This window comes from Mesoplodon mirus (assembly GCF_964341445.2).
Source record: "Mesoplodon mirus genome assembly, chromosome: 7".
In the NCBI taxonomy this organism is placed as follows: Eukaryota; Metazoa; Chordata; class Mammalia; order Artiodactyla; family Ziphiidae; genus Mesoplodon; species Mesoplodon mirus.
Window position 1 is genome coordinate 5,630,199 of NC_138983.1, and position 14,637 is coordinate 5,644,835.

At 55.9% G+C, this 14,637-nt stretch overlaps 2 protein-coding genes across 3 annotated transcripts; one reads left to right on the forward strand and one right to left on the reverse strand.

The window, feature by feature from the left end:
- The first annotated feature begins 439 nt into the window (after positions 1 to 439).
- On the forward strand, positions 440 to 5,419 carry TMEM134 (transmembrane protein 134). Of its 2 annotated transcripts, XM_082629713.1 has the most exons (7): positions 455 to 738; positions 1,702 to 1,766; positions 2,209 to 2,298; positions 2,454 to 2,530; positions 4,630 to 4,674; positions 4,890 to 4,943; positions 5,025 to 5,419. In XM_082629713.1, exons 1-7 carry the CDS (start codon positions 565 to 567, stop codon positions 5,105 to 5,107), a joined length of 588 nt encoding a protein of 195 aa, XP_082485839.1. In that variant the 5' UTR covers positions 455 to 564; the 3' UTR covers positions 5,108 to 5,419. The 2 variants fall into 2 exon arrangements, with proteins under 2 accessions (XP_082485840.1, XP_082485839.1); XM_082629714.1 differs by lacking the exons at positions 4,630 to 4,674; positions 4,890 to 4,943; positions 5,025 to 5,419 and adding an exon at positions 3,891 to 4,505 and having other exon boundaries at positions 440 to 738.
- Positions 5,420 to 11,672: 6,253 nt separating this feature from the next.
- LOC309807811 (calcium-binding protein 4) lies at positions 11,673 to 14,484 on the reverse strand (the record flags this gene model as incomplete). The annotated part of the gene is made up of 6 exons (XM_082627757.1): positions 11,673 to 11,701; positions 11,814 to 11,961; positions 12,310 to 12,419; positions 13,480 to 13,623; positions 13,704 to 13,734; positions 14,128 to 14,484. The coding sequence occupies 6 exons, from the start codon at positions 14,482 to 14,484 to the stop codon at positions 11,673 to 11,675; spliced, it is 819 nt and encodes a 272-aa protein (XP_082483883.1).
- Between the last annotated feature and the right edge of the window lie 153 nt (positions 14,485 to 14,637).

Consider the following 14,637-nt stretch of genomic DNA (forward strand, 5'->3'; position numbering starts at 1 on the left):
GATCAGATGTTTTAAAAGACCACTTTGCCGTCTGCGTGGAGACAGAATTGGAGGAGAATGCAAGCCACAGAAGCTCTCTGAGCCTTTTTCCACATTTGCACGGTGGCGACAATCCCCCTCCCGTGCAGGGCCGTGGTGAGTAAGGGTGGGGAAACGGTCCCCAGGAGTCTCCTCATCACTCGAGGAGCGGGCTGGGATGCAGACGGCTCCAACTCGGCCTGAAAGGTTGGCGAGTAGCAGCCCCTCCAAGGCCCTTGTATAGACCCAGGGATTGCTTCCGAGAGAGGAACCCGCTGTCGCTCGCCGAGGCGGCCGCTGGGCGGCGCGGCGAGCCCAGCTCGGTCCGGACGAGAGAAGGCGCGGTCACTAGTCTGCTCGGCGCTCGGCATCTCTGGCCTGCTGAAGGCGGGCAGGGGCGGGGCCGTCATGTAAGGGCGGGGCCTCGGCCAGGGCGCCGGACCGTCGAGCAACCTAGACGACGGCACGGGGCGGGGGTCTGCGCGCGGGGGTGGGACCGGAGGGCGCGGATGCCGACGTTTCAGGGCGTCTGAGTGGGCCGGGGCCATGAGTGCCGCCCGGCCCCAGTTCAGCATCGATGATGCCTTCGAGCTGTCCCTGGAGGACGCGGGCCCTGGGCCCGAGTCCAGCGGGGTCGCCCGCTTCGGGCCGCTGCACTTCGAGCGCCGGGCCCGGTTCGAGGTGGCCGACGAGGACAAGCAGTCCCGGCTGCGCTACCAGGTGAACCGCCCGGCCCACCTCTCCCCCCGCCTGGGTCTGGGCAGACCCTAGGCCGGACCCTGGAGAACCCCAACTCGGGAGAATCTGACTAGAGGCCTCAGCCGGAGCGGGAGACCGCCCCCCGGAGGTGGCCACTGAGCCAAATCACTGCCCAGACCCTCTCAGCTCTGATTTCGGTCCCCAGCCACTACTGGAGAGCCCAGATCCCAGACCCGGCAGCTCGTCCCTCACCCCCAGCTGGAGATCCCAACCTGGAGTCCCCACCGATCCTGGGTACTGACCCTCCCTCCCCTTAGCACGCAGGGATGGGGAACTCTTCTGTACCTGAACCAGACTTTGTCCATATTCAGAAGGAGTACCCTGAGCCCCAGGCCAGATAATCCAACGGGAACCAGCACCCCCTCTTCTGTTCTAAGTCCCCACCCCATCCTTCCCTCCAGAGCTGGAGGTCCCCGCTCACATGATGAGTCCTTGCCCATGCCTTGGCTCCCACTAAGCTGGAAATCCCCCTTTCCCAGAAGACCTCCACCAACTCTAGAATCCTTTTCTTGGAAACCTGAACTAGATTCCTATGCCCCAAACCTGGAAACCATTGGCCTGCCCTTCCCTGGCACCGAAAATCCAGGGCCTCCACACTGGGCCCCTGAAAAACCATCCTGACAACTCCACCCTGATTCCCAACCTTGGGAGATCTCCTGGCCCTGGGAGCCCTCAACCAGCCCCTGCTGGCTCCTCCCTGCCAAAGCCCCCAGCACCCACCTCCTACCTGGGTTTCAGTTTCTGTGAATCATCAAACCTGTTCTACTGGGAAGGCCGGGGAAGGCCAAGGGAGCAGCTGTCAAGCGGCCAAACAGCTGTGTCCAGGCAAACAGCTGTGTGCGCTCGCTTTCTTCCTCTCCACCAGAGGGGAGGGAGGAAGGGCCTGAGCCCAGTAACCCTTCTGAGCCCTGTGTTCTGGAATAGAACCTGGAGAACGATGAGGATGGAGCCCAGGCCTCTCCGGAGCCGGATGGGGGAGCCAGCACCAGGTCAGGGCCAGGTGGGGACCCACCCCATACTCCTAGCCCCATGCTTCTGTCTCCCGACCCCAGGCCCCTGCTCAGTCCTCCACCTCACCCCACTCAGCCCTCTCACATCCTGTCCTACAAGAGACTCCTACACGGGGTCCCCTGCAGTGCACCCTACCCTAGTGCCAGCCTCACCCACCCACCCCACCAGGCTCTTTATCTTGCAGAAACCCTCAGCCTGGTCTGGCCCCTGTCTTCTCACAGGTCACTTGTCCTACAAGAATCCCCAGCTTTCCTCAATCCCCAGTCCTGCAGAAACCCCCATTCTGGAATTCCTCTTCACTCCATCCCTTCTCAGTTCCAGTCTCTGCACCATCCCCCAGGACGCCATCACGACTCCTGTCCCAAAGGGCCCCCTTGCTCACCTCCCCTTGCCCCCTCGCCGGGCCCATTTGTCCTGCAGGGATTCTGGCCGAACATCCATCCGCAGCTCCCAGTGGTCCTTTAGCACCATCGGCAGCAGCACTCAGCGCTCCTCCAACGCCTGCTGCAGGTGAGACCCTGCCCTGCGCCTGCCACCTGGGGCCCCTGCCGCAGTACAGGCAGCGCCGACCATTTCCCCTCTGCTCTCTGGGTGGGGGGTGGTGATGGGAGGGGGTGGGCCTCCTGTCACCTCTTTCACACCCCTCCTGCTCTGCTGCCATCCAGCTGGACTCAACACCCTTTGATCCAGAAGAACCACAGGGTAGTGCTGGCCTCCTTCCTGCTCCTCCTGCTGGGGCTGGGTGAGTGCCCCCGAGGGCCCCCTGCATACCCTGCCTACCCCCATGAGGGAGGTCCACCCTCCTTTCATTCGGGCTCTGCATCGCATCCCCCTTGGCACAGCTGAGCCTCCCAGTATCCTGAGGAGGCAGCTGGCTGCCGTGACCCCACCCCCATTTTACAGGTTAGGAAGCTGAGGCCTTGGGAGGGTCAGGTCCAGCCTCCTGGTCACATAGCCAAGAAATCACACATAGTTGAAAATGGAACCTGATTCCATGCTCCAAACATTCCCCGCCCCCCGCTTTTTTTTTAGCCTGTTTAATCCATCAGGGAACAGAGAGTAACAGCTACTGTTTATTCTCTGTCTACTTCGAGCCAGGTGCAGGGCAGGCTTATTTTCCTTCCTTACAGAGGTCACACAGCAAGTGAGAGGTAGGGCCACAACCCAGAACCTATATGTAGGGGCAGTGCTCAGGGATATGCCCAGCCCAGTGGCCAGGACTGCAGAGTGCCCTGCCAGCCCAATCCACAGGGCACCTGTCACTTCCCCTCCTCTGGAGTCTGAGAGCTAACAAGGACCTCTCTCCCACCCCCAAGGTACTCAAGATAGGGAAACTGAGGCCCAGAGCAGGCAGAAACCACAGCCAGCTGTTTTCTAACTCCCATGCTCCTCATTCTGTGGGGCTGAGGAGTCAGAGTCCCCAAAAGGGATCCAGGGTTGGGATCAAGGGGAGCCCTTAGGAAGGGCCCAACTGTGGCACCTGCCCCCCCTCCTCCAGGAAGGTCAGAGTCCCCTAGCTGGAAAGCTGAGCAGCATCCTTGCCTCAGCTCTGGGTGTCTGTGTGCAGGGGAGGGAGCTGCAGCTTCCCCAACACCTGCGAGTTGCACTGGCCACCTGCCTTATCTCAGTTCATCCTCAGCACCTGACAGGGCTTGCATTATTACTATCCCAGTTCAAAAGTAAGGACACAGACGCTGCAGAAGAGCCACAGCTGGGAAGTAGATGAGCTGGGATTTAAACCCACATCAGTGACGTTGCCAGGCCTGTGGGCCACCATAGCCCATAAAGGCCTTTTGCAGGAATTAGAAAAAGATGCCTCCTCTGAGTGGGCAGGGCCCACAGCCCTAAGCCAGGGTACAGGGAGTGCGTTTCAGCCCCCATTGTACCCTTTTTGAGGTGCTCTGTGCAGGGCACAAACCACACAACAGTCCATGGTGGCCCTTCAAGCCTCTGTGCTGTACGGCCCCCCATCTCCCCCCGCCATCCCATCCTCTAACTGGGGACCCAGGACTCTCTCTGCGTCTGAAAAACTGATCCGGCTGTGACCACTCCAGTTTCCCCAGTGCCCACTGTCCTTAGCCAAAGTCCACATCCCTCCCCAGGGCCTCCAGATCCTGCCAAACTCCTCAAGCCTGGACTCTTGCCTCTCCTGTCTCGCCAAAAACTGGAAGTTCCTAGAAAGCCCTGAGTTCCCTCCAGTCTCTGGGCCTTTGCCAGGCTGTTCCCTCCATCTGGAATACTCCTCTCCGTTTCTGCCTGTGCCATGCCCATAGCAAAGCCTCTGCAGTCAGATCACCTCCACCTTCTCAGTGCAGTCCTGGGCAAGTCACTTCCCCTCTCTGTGTCTCAGTTTCCTCTGCTGTGAAATGGGGATGGTAATACCTGTCTCAGTCAAGGTGGCAATTAAACAAGGCACTGCATGTAACACACTTAGCCCAGTGCCTGGCAGCAGCTGGTAGGTGGTCGCTAAAAGGTAACTTGCTGTCCCTGCTCAGCTTAGATGCTACTGCCTCCAAGAAGCCCTCCCTGATACCCCAGGCTCCCGAGCTGTCTGATCACCAGGGTTGTAGCTTGGAGGTTCTTGTTGCTTGCTCCACTAGGGAGGGGCCGTGGGGGCAGGGACGGACATTTCCCAGGGCCTGCCAGGTGCCCTGCTCTGAAAACACAGAGCTTGGTGAACTTCCCCTGGCGGTTCTCTGCCCAGCGGACCTTCAGCTTAGGTGGGGTACACCATTCCTCAGGCCTAAGCCATGTTGGGGGTTGCGGGTGGAGGTCCCCACCCTGCCGCCAGCTGCTGCCCCCTGCTCCTGCCCTCACCCTCGTGGCTCCATCTGTGTGCAGTGCTGATCCTGACCGGCGTGGGACTGGAGGTGGCCCCCTCGCCAGGTGAGCGCCCCCCTCCTACCTCCGCGGGCAGCGGTCACGCCCCTCGTGTGCCCAGAGGTCCTCGGCAAGCCCTTCCACCTCCCCCAGCGCTCAGCACCCTCCCGGCAGGAAACGGCCCCTTTTACCTCGGAGAGTGAGACTTGCCCAGGCAGTGACCCCGCAGTCCCGCCCGGGAGCCTCCCTGCCCTGACCCGGCCCCTCCTCCCCTGTCGTAGGTGTCTCCAGCGCCATCTTCTTCGTGCCCGGCTTCCTGTTGCTGGTCCCGGGAGGTGCGAGTAGGCGCCGGGCGGGGGCGGGGGTGGGGGCGGGCCCTGGGCGGGGCCCCGCCGCTGACAGACCCCGCCCTGCAGTCTACCACGTGACCTTCATCTACTGCGCGGTCAAGGGCCACCGGGGCTTCCAGTTCTTCTACCTGCCCTACTTCGAGAAGTGAGCAGGCGGCGGCGGACGGCGGGATCCATCGTCGGCGCCGAGAGGCCTCGCGCGGCCTCCTCGCGTCCCTAGGGGGCGCCCCTGGGGCCCGCGCCCCGCTTCGGTACCTTCATCTCAAGGAAAAAGACGCTGCGGGACCCTCGAGGCCCCAGTCCCCTCAGGAGTTTGCTCCGGAAGTTTGGGGCAGTGGGCCTCGGGCCACTACCTGGGCCTGGGAAAGTCGCCCCTTCCGTGCTCCGTGCCTTAACTTATTCTTGGGGGGCTGCTGGGTTGGTGGTGTTTTGTGCTAATAAAAGGGGTGCTTAATTCCAGACCACAATTGCTTTTTACTTCCCACTTTCCCTGACCAGCCCATGAGCTTGGCCACAGCCCCCTTTCGGAAAGGCTGAGAAAAGGACTGACCCTGGGGCTGAAGGGCTCTAGGACTGTCCATCTCCCCATGGTACACATGACAGTCCTCATGTGCCATGACTTGCCCAAGGTCACACAGCATGTCAGGGGCAGAGCTGGGCCTGGGGCTCTTCTTCCCTGCAAGCCTGGAGAAGACTCTCCCAGTCCTTAGCAGAGTCAGTCCTGCCCCTGTCTCCACTCAGAGAGGCAACATTGGTGCCTCCCCTGGCGGCCCTGGCCAAGGGCACTCAGATGACACAGGCCTGGGGCCTGGAGGCTGGTATCCTGGTTCCAGCCTGGCTCTGGGGCCCTGGGCTGCCACAGCCAGCTCCGAATGTGGGCCACCAGGACGCAGCAGCCCAGCCTCCTCCACCCACTGCCCTACTTCCCAGGCCCAGAGGTTGGGAGAAGTCGGGGTCAAAGGACATAGGAAGCAGGCCTGTGTAACAGAAAACCTCAGTGAGCAAAGACTCTTAGAACCACAGAACGTTGGAAACAGACCACTGCAGAATTTTGGAAGGTCCAAGCATCTCAGGATCTCAACAACCAGGAAACAGAATCTTTGAGAACCCTGAAATCTGAGGTCATAATAGCTACCATTTATCAGATTCTTAGAAGGCGCCAGGCACTTGACACAGGTTCTTTCTGGTCACCCTCCATAGAAACAGGCCCAGAGATACTGGCTTGGCCGAGGGCAGAGTGAGGAGCACAACCCAGGGCTTCTGTGACTCAGAGGGGGGTGGGGGTCAGCAAGCTGGCCTGGTCCCCAGCTGACCAACCGAGGGGCTGGCCGGATGAATGTGGGCCTCGGAGACCCTGTTCATATACTTCGTGTTTACAGTCTGCTGCCCCCAGTGAAACGCGAGTGCCATTAAGGCGTTTGGCCTCCACTGTACCTGCAGCGGCCAGGACGGTGCCTTTAGATTTCTGTGATTTTGTTGAAAGAATGAGCACCCAGACCCCTGCTCTCGCTCCTCATCTCCTGGCCCAGCCAGACTTCCCACCCTCAGCCACCAATCAAGGCACTTTTTGGGGAGTACCAGATGCAGGAACTCCTAAATGAGTGATTCTCAAATTAGCTGGGGGTAAAGGACCAGTTTTCATTTCTAATGCAACATGGACCAATACTTTTGTAAGGTAAAATGAAAACTAAAAAAGTGTGGGCTTCCCTGGTGGCGCAGTGGTTGAGAGTCCGCCTGCCGATGCAGGGGACACGGGTTCGTGCCCCGGTCCGGGAAGATCCCACATGCCGCGGAGCGGCTGGGCCCGTGAGCCATGGCCCCTGAGCCTGTGCATCCGGAGCCTGTGCTCCGCAATGGGAGAGGCCACAACAGTGAGAGGCCTGCGTACTGCAAAAACAAACACACAAAAAAACACAAAAACTAAAAAAGTGAAATAAAAAAACAAAGATACAGAATATAAGCCCACAGTTTGTATTATCAGATTAATCATAAAATTGCATTTCAATAGATAAAATCAGAACAAACATGGAAAGAAGAAAAATTATGAACACCATTCATTGAAAGTGGGCAAATTAGCAATTAACAGAGTTGCTACTACGCTCATAACTTTCTGTCACTTCACGATCTTAGCTAAACAGGAAGTGATCCCCAAAGTGGTGATTCTCCATATTATGAGACTATCTCAGGGGTCAGCAAGCTGTACCCCACAGGCCCAATATAGCCACCAAGCTAAGAATGGTTTTCACATTTTAGTAATGGTTGGGATAAAAGTCAAAGGATAATAAGCTTTTGTGACACAAAAAAGTTTATAAAATTCAAACTTTGATGTCAGTAAGTCAAGTTTAATTAAATTATTATATATCGCATTTCCAACACAGCCACACTCTGTATTGACTTTGGCTGCTCAGCCATACAAACGACTACAGCAGAGCAACAGAAACCATATGGTCCCCAAAGCCTAAAATCTTTACTGTCTGGCCCTTCACAGAAAAAGTTTGCCAACCCTTGGTCCATATGAACATGTTGACAGAACACTGAATCGCAACGTTTAAAGTTTTAATGTGACCAGTGTGCTTGATTTTTGCTGGTTAATTTATGTAATCCAAGTTGGATTGACAGCAACACCATCCTCAGGAAATGATGAATACCCAAATTCTAAATATGATTTATTTTTAGTTGGAAAAGGCATTAATAGTTGTACACAGATTAAGAACATTAGATTTCCTTAGTGAATTGTGACTCAATTTATCCCTGATGCTCTTTGCCCTATAGCCCATTTTGTCTGATATGTCTGTAGTTATACTAGCTTTCTTTTGGTTAATTTTCTCCTAGTAAGTCTTTTTCCAAGCCATCACTTTCAGCCCTTCAGTTGTCATTATGCTTTGAATGTGTCCTTTTTTTTTTTTTTTTTTTAGCTGTGTTTTGCTGTACGTGGGCTTTCTCTAGTTGCAACGGGCGGGGGCTACTCTTTGTTGTGGTGCGCAGGCTTCTCATTGCAGTGGCTTCTCTTGTTGTGGAGCACGGGCTCTAGGTGCGCGGGCTCAGTAGTTGAGGCATGCAGGCTCAGTAGTTGTGGCCCGCGGGCTCTAGAACGCAGGCTCAGTAGTTGTGGCACACAGTCTTAGTTGCTCCGTGGCATGTGGGATCTTCCCGGACCAGGGCTCGAACCCATGTCCCCTGCATCGGTAGGCAGATTCTTAACCACTGCGCCACCAGGGAAGTCCTAAATGTGTCTATGTGCACTTAGCTGTGGGGAAGAGCCTGGTATCTGCCTTTATATAGATAGATAGATAGATATAGATTTATTTTTTATTTATTTATTTATTGGCTGTATTGGGTCTTCGTTGCTGTGCACGGGCTTTTCTCTAGTTGCGGCGAGTGGGGGCTACTCTTCATTGCAGTGTGCAGGCTTCTCATTGCGGTGGCTTCCCTTGTTGCGGAGCACAGGCTCTACACGCACAGGCTTCAGTAGTTGTGGCACGTGGGCTCAGTAGTTGTGGCTCACGGGCTCTAGAGTGCAGGCTCAGTAGTTGCAGCACAAGGGCTTATTTGCTCCGCGGCATGTGGGAGCTTCCCAGACCAGGCCCCAAACCTGTGACCCCTGCATTGGCAGGCGGATTCTTAACCCCTGAGCCACCAGGGAAGCCCTGTTTTGTTTTGTTTTAAGGATTATTTCTACCTTGTGTTTTAATGTTTTCTGTAGATTTTGTTTTTCTTTGCTTTTTTTCCTCTTTCCCAGCCTCCTGCTAGCTTAATGAGGAATTCTTCACTTTCTCCCTTTTCCTCCTCTGTTGATTTGACTATCGAGAATGGAACATTCTATCTCTATTTCTGTTATATTAATGGTTACCCTTACATGATTAACAAAATCTAAAGTTAATCAATGAATCTGTCCTCCTCTAAGAAAAACAAGCATGTCTAGAGTATCCCTTCCCATCTTCCATTTTAGTTTTGTCTATTATTTTTTTTAGTCCCTCCTGGTTTTTAAAATCCCCCAAATTATTTTTTTTATAGTTAATGCTTCTTTAGATCTACCAATATGTTTACTGATTTCTCTCCTATTATTTAGTACATACTCTGCCTTCAATTTCCTTCGCACTGAAGCCATCCCTTCAACAAGAGTTTGTGGGTGGGGAACATTTCAGCCTTTGTTTGCTGAAAAAAGTTTATATTTCATCTTCATTCTTGAATAAGATGAGCTAAGTACAGGCTTCTCAGTTGGCAATTTTTTTCCCTCTGCACGTTGAACAATTTATTCCATTTTCCTCTTGCATCTGTTGTTGTCAATGAAAAAAGTCTTTGGAGAGTCTAATTGCTAATCCTTGGTAAGTAATCTGACTTCTCTCTCGAGCTGTTTACAAGATTTTCCTTTTGTATGCTGCAGTTTCACTGGCACGCATCTAGATATACATTTACTTTTTTAAAAAATTTTATTTATTTATTTATTTATTTTTGGCTGCGTTGGTCTTTGTTGCTGCGCGTGAGCTTTCTCTAGCTGTGGTGAGCGGGGGCTACTCTTCTTCATTGTGGTGTGCAGGCTTCTCTTTGCAGTGACTTCTCTTGTTGCGAAGCACGGGCTCTAGGCACGCGGGCTTCAGTAGTTTTGGCACACGGGCTTAGTTGCCCTGTGGTGTGTGGGATCTTCCCAGACCAGGAATCGAACCCAGTCCCCTGCATTGGCAGGCGGATTCTTAACCACTGCACCACCAGAGAAGTCCCTATACATTTACTTTTATATATCCTTCTCTGGCTCCAACGTGCTCCTTCAATCTGGTCTCTTGCCTTTGTGGAATTCTTTTTATTTATTTATTTATTTTGGGCTGTGTTGGGTCTTTGTTGCCGCGCGTGGACTTTCTCTAGTTGCGGAGAGCGGGGGCTACTCTTTGTTGTGGTTCGCGGGCTTCTCATCGTGGTGGCTTCTCTTGTTACGGGCACGGGCTCTAGGTGCGGGGGCTTCAGTAGTTGTGGCACGCAGGCTCAGTAGTTGTGGCATGCAGGCTCCAGAGCGCAGGCTCAGTAGTTGTGGTGCATGGGCTTAGTTGCTCCACAGCATGTGAGATCTTCCTGGACCAGGGATCGAACCCCTGTCCCCTGCATTGGCAGGCAGATTCTTAACCACTGTGCCACCAGGGAAGTCCCTCTTTGTGGAAGTCTTTATGGAAGTTTTTCAATCATCATCTCTTTAAATATTGCCTCATGCCTGTTCTCTACATTGTCTTCTTCTGAGATTCCTAATGACTTTTAACTACTCTTTAATATTTTCTGTCTTTCATTCCTCAATGCTACCTTATGGGTGATTTCTCATATATAGCTTCCAGTTCATTAATCTTTTCTTAAATTGTGTCCAATATGCTGTTTACTTTACCCCTTGATTTTTTTTCATTCCAATGGCTATATCCTCTATTTTTAGAAGTTCTTTTGGGTTATTTTTTTAAATCTTTGTGTTCTGTTTTCGTACCATCCTGTTACTGATAACGGTCTCCTTTCTTTTACCTCAGTTTTTTCTGTTTGTTTGTTTGTTTTTGCGTTTCCTTAATGGCCTCTTTTACATTGTTTTATGATTTACACTTTGGGTGCTGACTCTTCTGTTTACTGCATCTGCCTAGTCTCCCTCATGGTGATTTGTTTCCTTATGTGATTTGTAATTTTTTGTCATGAGTTCATCTTCAGAAGTGACAGGGTTGTTTGGGTTTGGGGTTTTTTTAAGTCCTATGTGCCCTGGGTTGAAAGAGTGCCTTTCTCAGCAGTTTTTTCCTATTTCTTCTGCTTTGCGCACCACAGAGATAGACGGCACTCCTGCTTGACATGCAGACCTGAGCTGCAGGATCACTGGGGTAACTTTTTCCACTCAAGGTCCTGAACATCCGTACCTCGTCACTTTCTCAGGCTGGTGGGTGGAGGTATATTTTGGTCGCCTTTTCAAGAACAGGGGAGCCCGCTGAGACGCTGGATCGTACTGACATCATGTCCTGCTCCCCAGCCTCTTACAGGTCTTTTGTCCCGCCTGGGTGTCAGAGCCCAGGCCCCTGAACCTCTCCCCCTCTGAAGCCCCCATGGCACCTGCTCCTTCCCACCACCCAGCTTTGGGTTCTCTCTTTGTCTTTGGTACCTGGGGTCATCCCTCTCTTTCACGTTCAGCTTTAAATAAAAACAAAACCCAAAACATTTCCACATATAAAGAGTGGGAGGGGGCTTCCCTGGTGGCGCAGTGGTTGAGAATCTGCCTGCCGATGTAGGGGACATGGGTTCGTGCCCCAGTCCGGGAAGATCCCATATGCCGCGGAGCGGCTGGGCCCGTGAGCCATGGCCGCTGAGCCTGCACGTCTGGAGCCTGTGCTCCGGTGTGGAGGTGTCCATCCACATTCACAATTCACCATGTTACCAGAACCAAGCCCTACACTGCCCCATCTTTGAATGCTGCCAGTGCCAGGGAGCTCCCTACCTCCCAAGGGGCTGGAGAGATTCAAATCTTGCTCACACCGGGGAATGATGGGTGGTTGAGGGCACGTTTCCTCCAGGCAGCTCGGGTGGAAGGGAGGTGAGGATGAGGGTGGGCAGGTGACATCACAAGCCAACTCTCCAGCCAGAGGTTATCAGGAGCAGAAGCCTGGGGCTGCTGGGTTTCTTTCATCCTGGGGCCTTGTAGGGAGGGTGTGCAGCATGAACCGTGCTGGTGTCTGAGGCCAGAGGGGCAACAGTCTCCCTCCTGGAGCCTCAGTGGGTAGAAAGCATCATCACAAACTCTGCGGGGGAGAAGGGGCAGGGATTGGGCCAGTCCAGGTCAGCCATGCCAGGAGGCACTGAGCTCAGTCTGGGAGCCGGAGGGATGGGCGTTTGTCTAGGTAGGAGACTCACCATCAAAGTCTACGGTGCCGTCCCCATTAAGGTCCACTTCTCGGAGCATCTCATCCAGCTCAGGACCCACCAGTGGCTCCCCCAGCAGAGCCGGTGCTGCCTGTCGCAGCTCTGCCACCGTGATTCGCCCATCCCTGTCCCTGTCAAACTGAGATTCCAGCAGGGCTCAGCCCTTCCCACCCAAAGCTGCCTCTGCCTGTACCCGCCTCCACCTTGCCACATCCTGTGCCTGGACGCCCACACCTTCGTCCGTCCACACACTCCTCCTCCTCCCAGGCTGAGGCCGTTAGCTCCCTGCCCCAGGAGGTCTCCCTGGGTGGACCCCCAGCTGGGAGAGAGCTAAACCCTCTCTGACCCCTCTCCAGCCCTAGTCCCACCAGCTGCAGGGCTCGGGGCCTCCAGAGGCTGAGGCTCTATTCTCCCCTGGCCTCCTGGGGGGAGGCCAGTAAGGATGCCGTCCAGCCACCCATCCACCGCCCATCTGGACGCTCCACACCTCGCGGAAGGCGATGCGCAGCTCCCGCAGCCCCAGCATGTGTGCCGTCTCCTCCCTCAGCTTCGGGCCCATCATCTCCACAAACTCCTCGAAGTCCACGCGGCCACCCACTGCGGACCCAGGCAAGAGGGTCACAGTGGTGAGGGCTGGGGTCCGAGGAAGGGTGTCACAAGGGCCAGCCCCTCCCCGGCTCTGCATCCAGGAAGGACACCAGTGTCCACGTCCCTGGGCGGGGGCAGGGCAAGGGGGGTAGGAGGCTACAGCTCGGGGCTCCGATGGGGGCAAAGTGCTCAGGTGCTCTCAGTGAAGCACTGGGTGTGGGGGAAAGAGACCAGGCTGTGGAACCAGACAGACCCCAGGTTCAAAGCCTCCTGGCTCTGCCACTGATGGTGTGGTCTTGGGTGACTTACTGAGCCTCCCTCCTCATCCGGGGACAGGGTGCTGATGGGGCTGGGGTTCATGGCTGCCAAGTGCCACAACCCCACGGGTGGCAGCAAAGACCCCTAAGAAGCATCCCCAGGTTGTCCTGGATTCTAAGGTGCCGTCAATCATAAAAAGCACCAATGGTCAACTAACAGGTTTGGGGAGAAGAAAGAAGCATGACACGAAAATATTCACGTCAATTGTAAATCACATCCCATTTTGGAAACTGTAAAGGAAAAGCAAATGCAAGAGTCCTGGGATGAAAGGAATCTGATATTTGACCAATCAGCTCATGATAATCACACAAGGGCAGCCCATCAGACATTTAATCGCAAGGAATGGCCAGGGTTCTGTCACGCTGGGCCTCACAGAACCTCAGGAGGCTCTCTTCAGTAGCCTCGGGAGGGTCAGAGAGAGAGAGACAGAGACAGCCCTGGTGGCTGGTACCAGCACGGACCACTTTACCTCAGTCAGAGACGGGGGTCCTCGACCTGAGCCCTAAGGGGCTCTCTTGGGTCACCCGGTGCCTTCCTTGTCACCCTCGACCCCTGTGCCCCGGGGGCCAGTGTCAAACTGTCCTGGAAACTGTCACCCCCTCACGCCACCGTCACCGGGGCCTCACCCCACAGCCGCCTCCCGCCACCTCTCCTTCCCCTGAACCACAAGGCCGGGAGAGGACCCCGGCTGCAAAGCCAGGTGGCTCGGGCACCCCGCCCCACCCCCAGGCAGGTGTGGTCAAGCACTGACTTCGCATCTTGACATGCTGGGAGACCTCGATGAGCTCCATCTCCGTGGGCATGTAGCCCAGTGTCCGCATGCACTCGCCCAGGTCCCGGTAGCCGATGTAACCATCGCGGTCCGTGTCAAACTCCTCGAAGGCAGCCTGAAGCTCTGCAGGGCAGGGAGGTCAGGCGCAGGCAGCCAGGCTCTGGGGCGCCTCCCACCCGCCGTTGCCAGCACGGGCCACTCACCATCCAGCTCCTCGGGGCCCAGCTCGCGGTCCTGCAGGGGCATAGTCCAGCATGTCCCTGGGGCCGGCCAGGGCTCTGGCCTCCCTTCCTCCTCCAGCCCCAGCCCACACTGGCCTGGGCAGGGCCCATCCCACAAGGGCAGGAGAAGGCAGCTGAAGTCCCACGGGCCCCAGGAGAAGAGATGAGCCCCTTCCTGCTCCTGGGGCCCCACGCCGCCACAGACCCCTGGGTTTGGGGTCTAGCTCTGCCCACTGCCCAGGCCACCCCCAAACTGCAGAAACTCTACCCTCTCAGCCCAGGCTCCTGAGTTTGGAGCAGAAACTGGAGGAGGCCTGAGTATAAGGGGCAGGGTGGGCTGAGCCTGAGCCCATGAGTCCCCAGCCTCACCCCCAGGCCCCTCAGCCCTGCCCCAGCCCCACCTGACCTTCCCAAAGATGCGGTTGAGCAGGGGCCCGTATGTCCTCTGAGCAGGATCGTGCCGGGAGGCAGGACGATGCCGGTGGGACTGGCGACGAGAGGCTGGCCCTTCCTGCCCGTCTCCAGTCCTGGAGGGGTTCTTGCTGCTCCCCAGGGCCTCGGGGCCCTGCGTGAGGGTCTGCTCCCCAGAGCTGCCAGTGCCCTTCCGGGACCCTCGGAGCCCCTTCGCCCTCTTGCTGCTCTTCCTCCTGGTCAGGGGGAGCCCCTCAGCACCACTACTGGAAGCCATGACGCCCACAGGGGGCTTCCGGGGTCCGGGGGGCGGGTCTGGGCCATGCTGCCCCCTCACCTGCTCTGTGGCCATGCGGAGAGGGGCGACAGGGCTCAGAGTGCAGCGCCAGCGTGCACCCCGGCCTCTCCGGACCCGTAAAGCTGCTTATGCACCCCCAGCCTGAGAGCTGATGGCCAGGGATCGGGCCCTGAGGGGGATTAGGGTAAGTGAGGCAGGCAGCCCAGG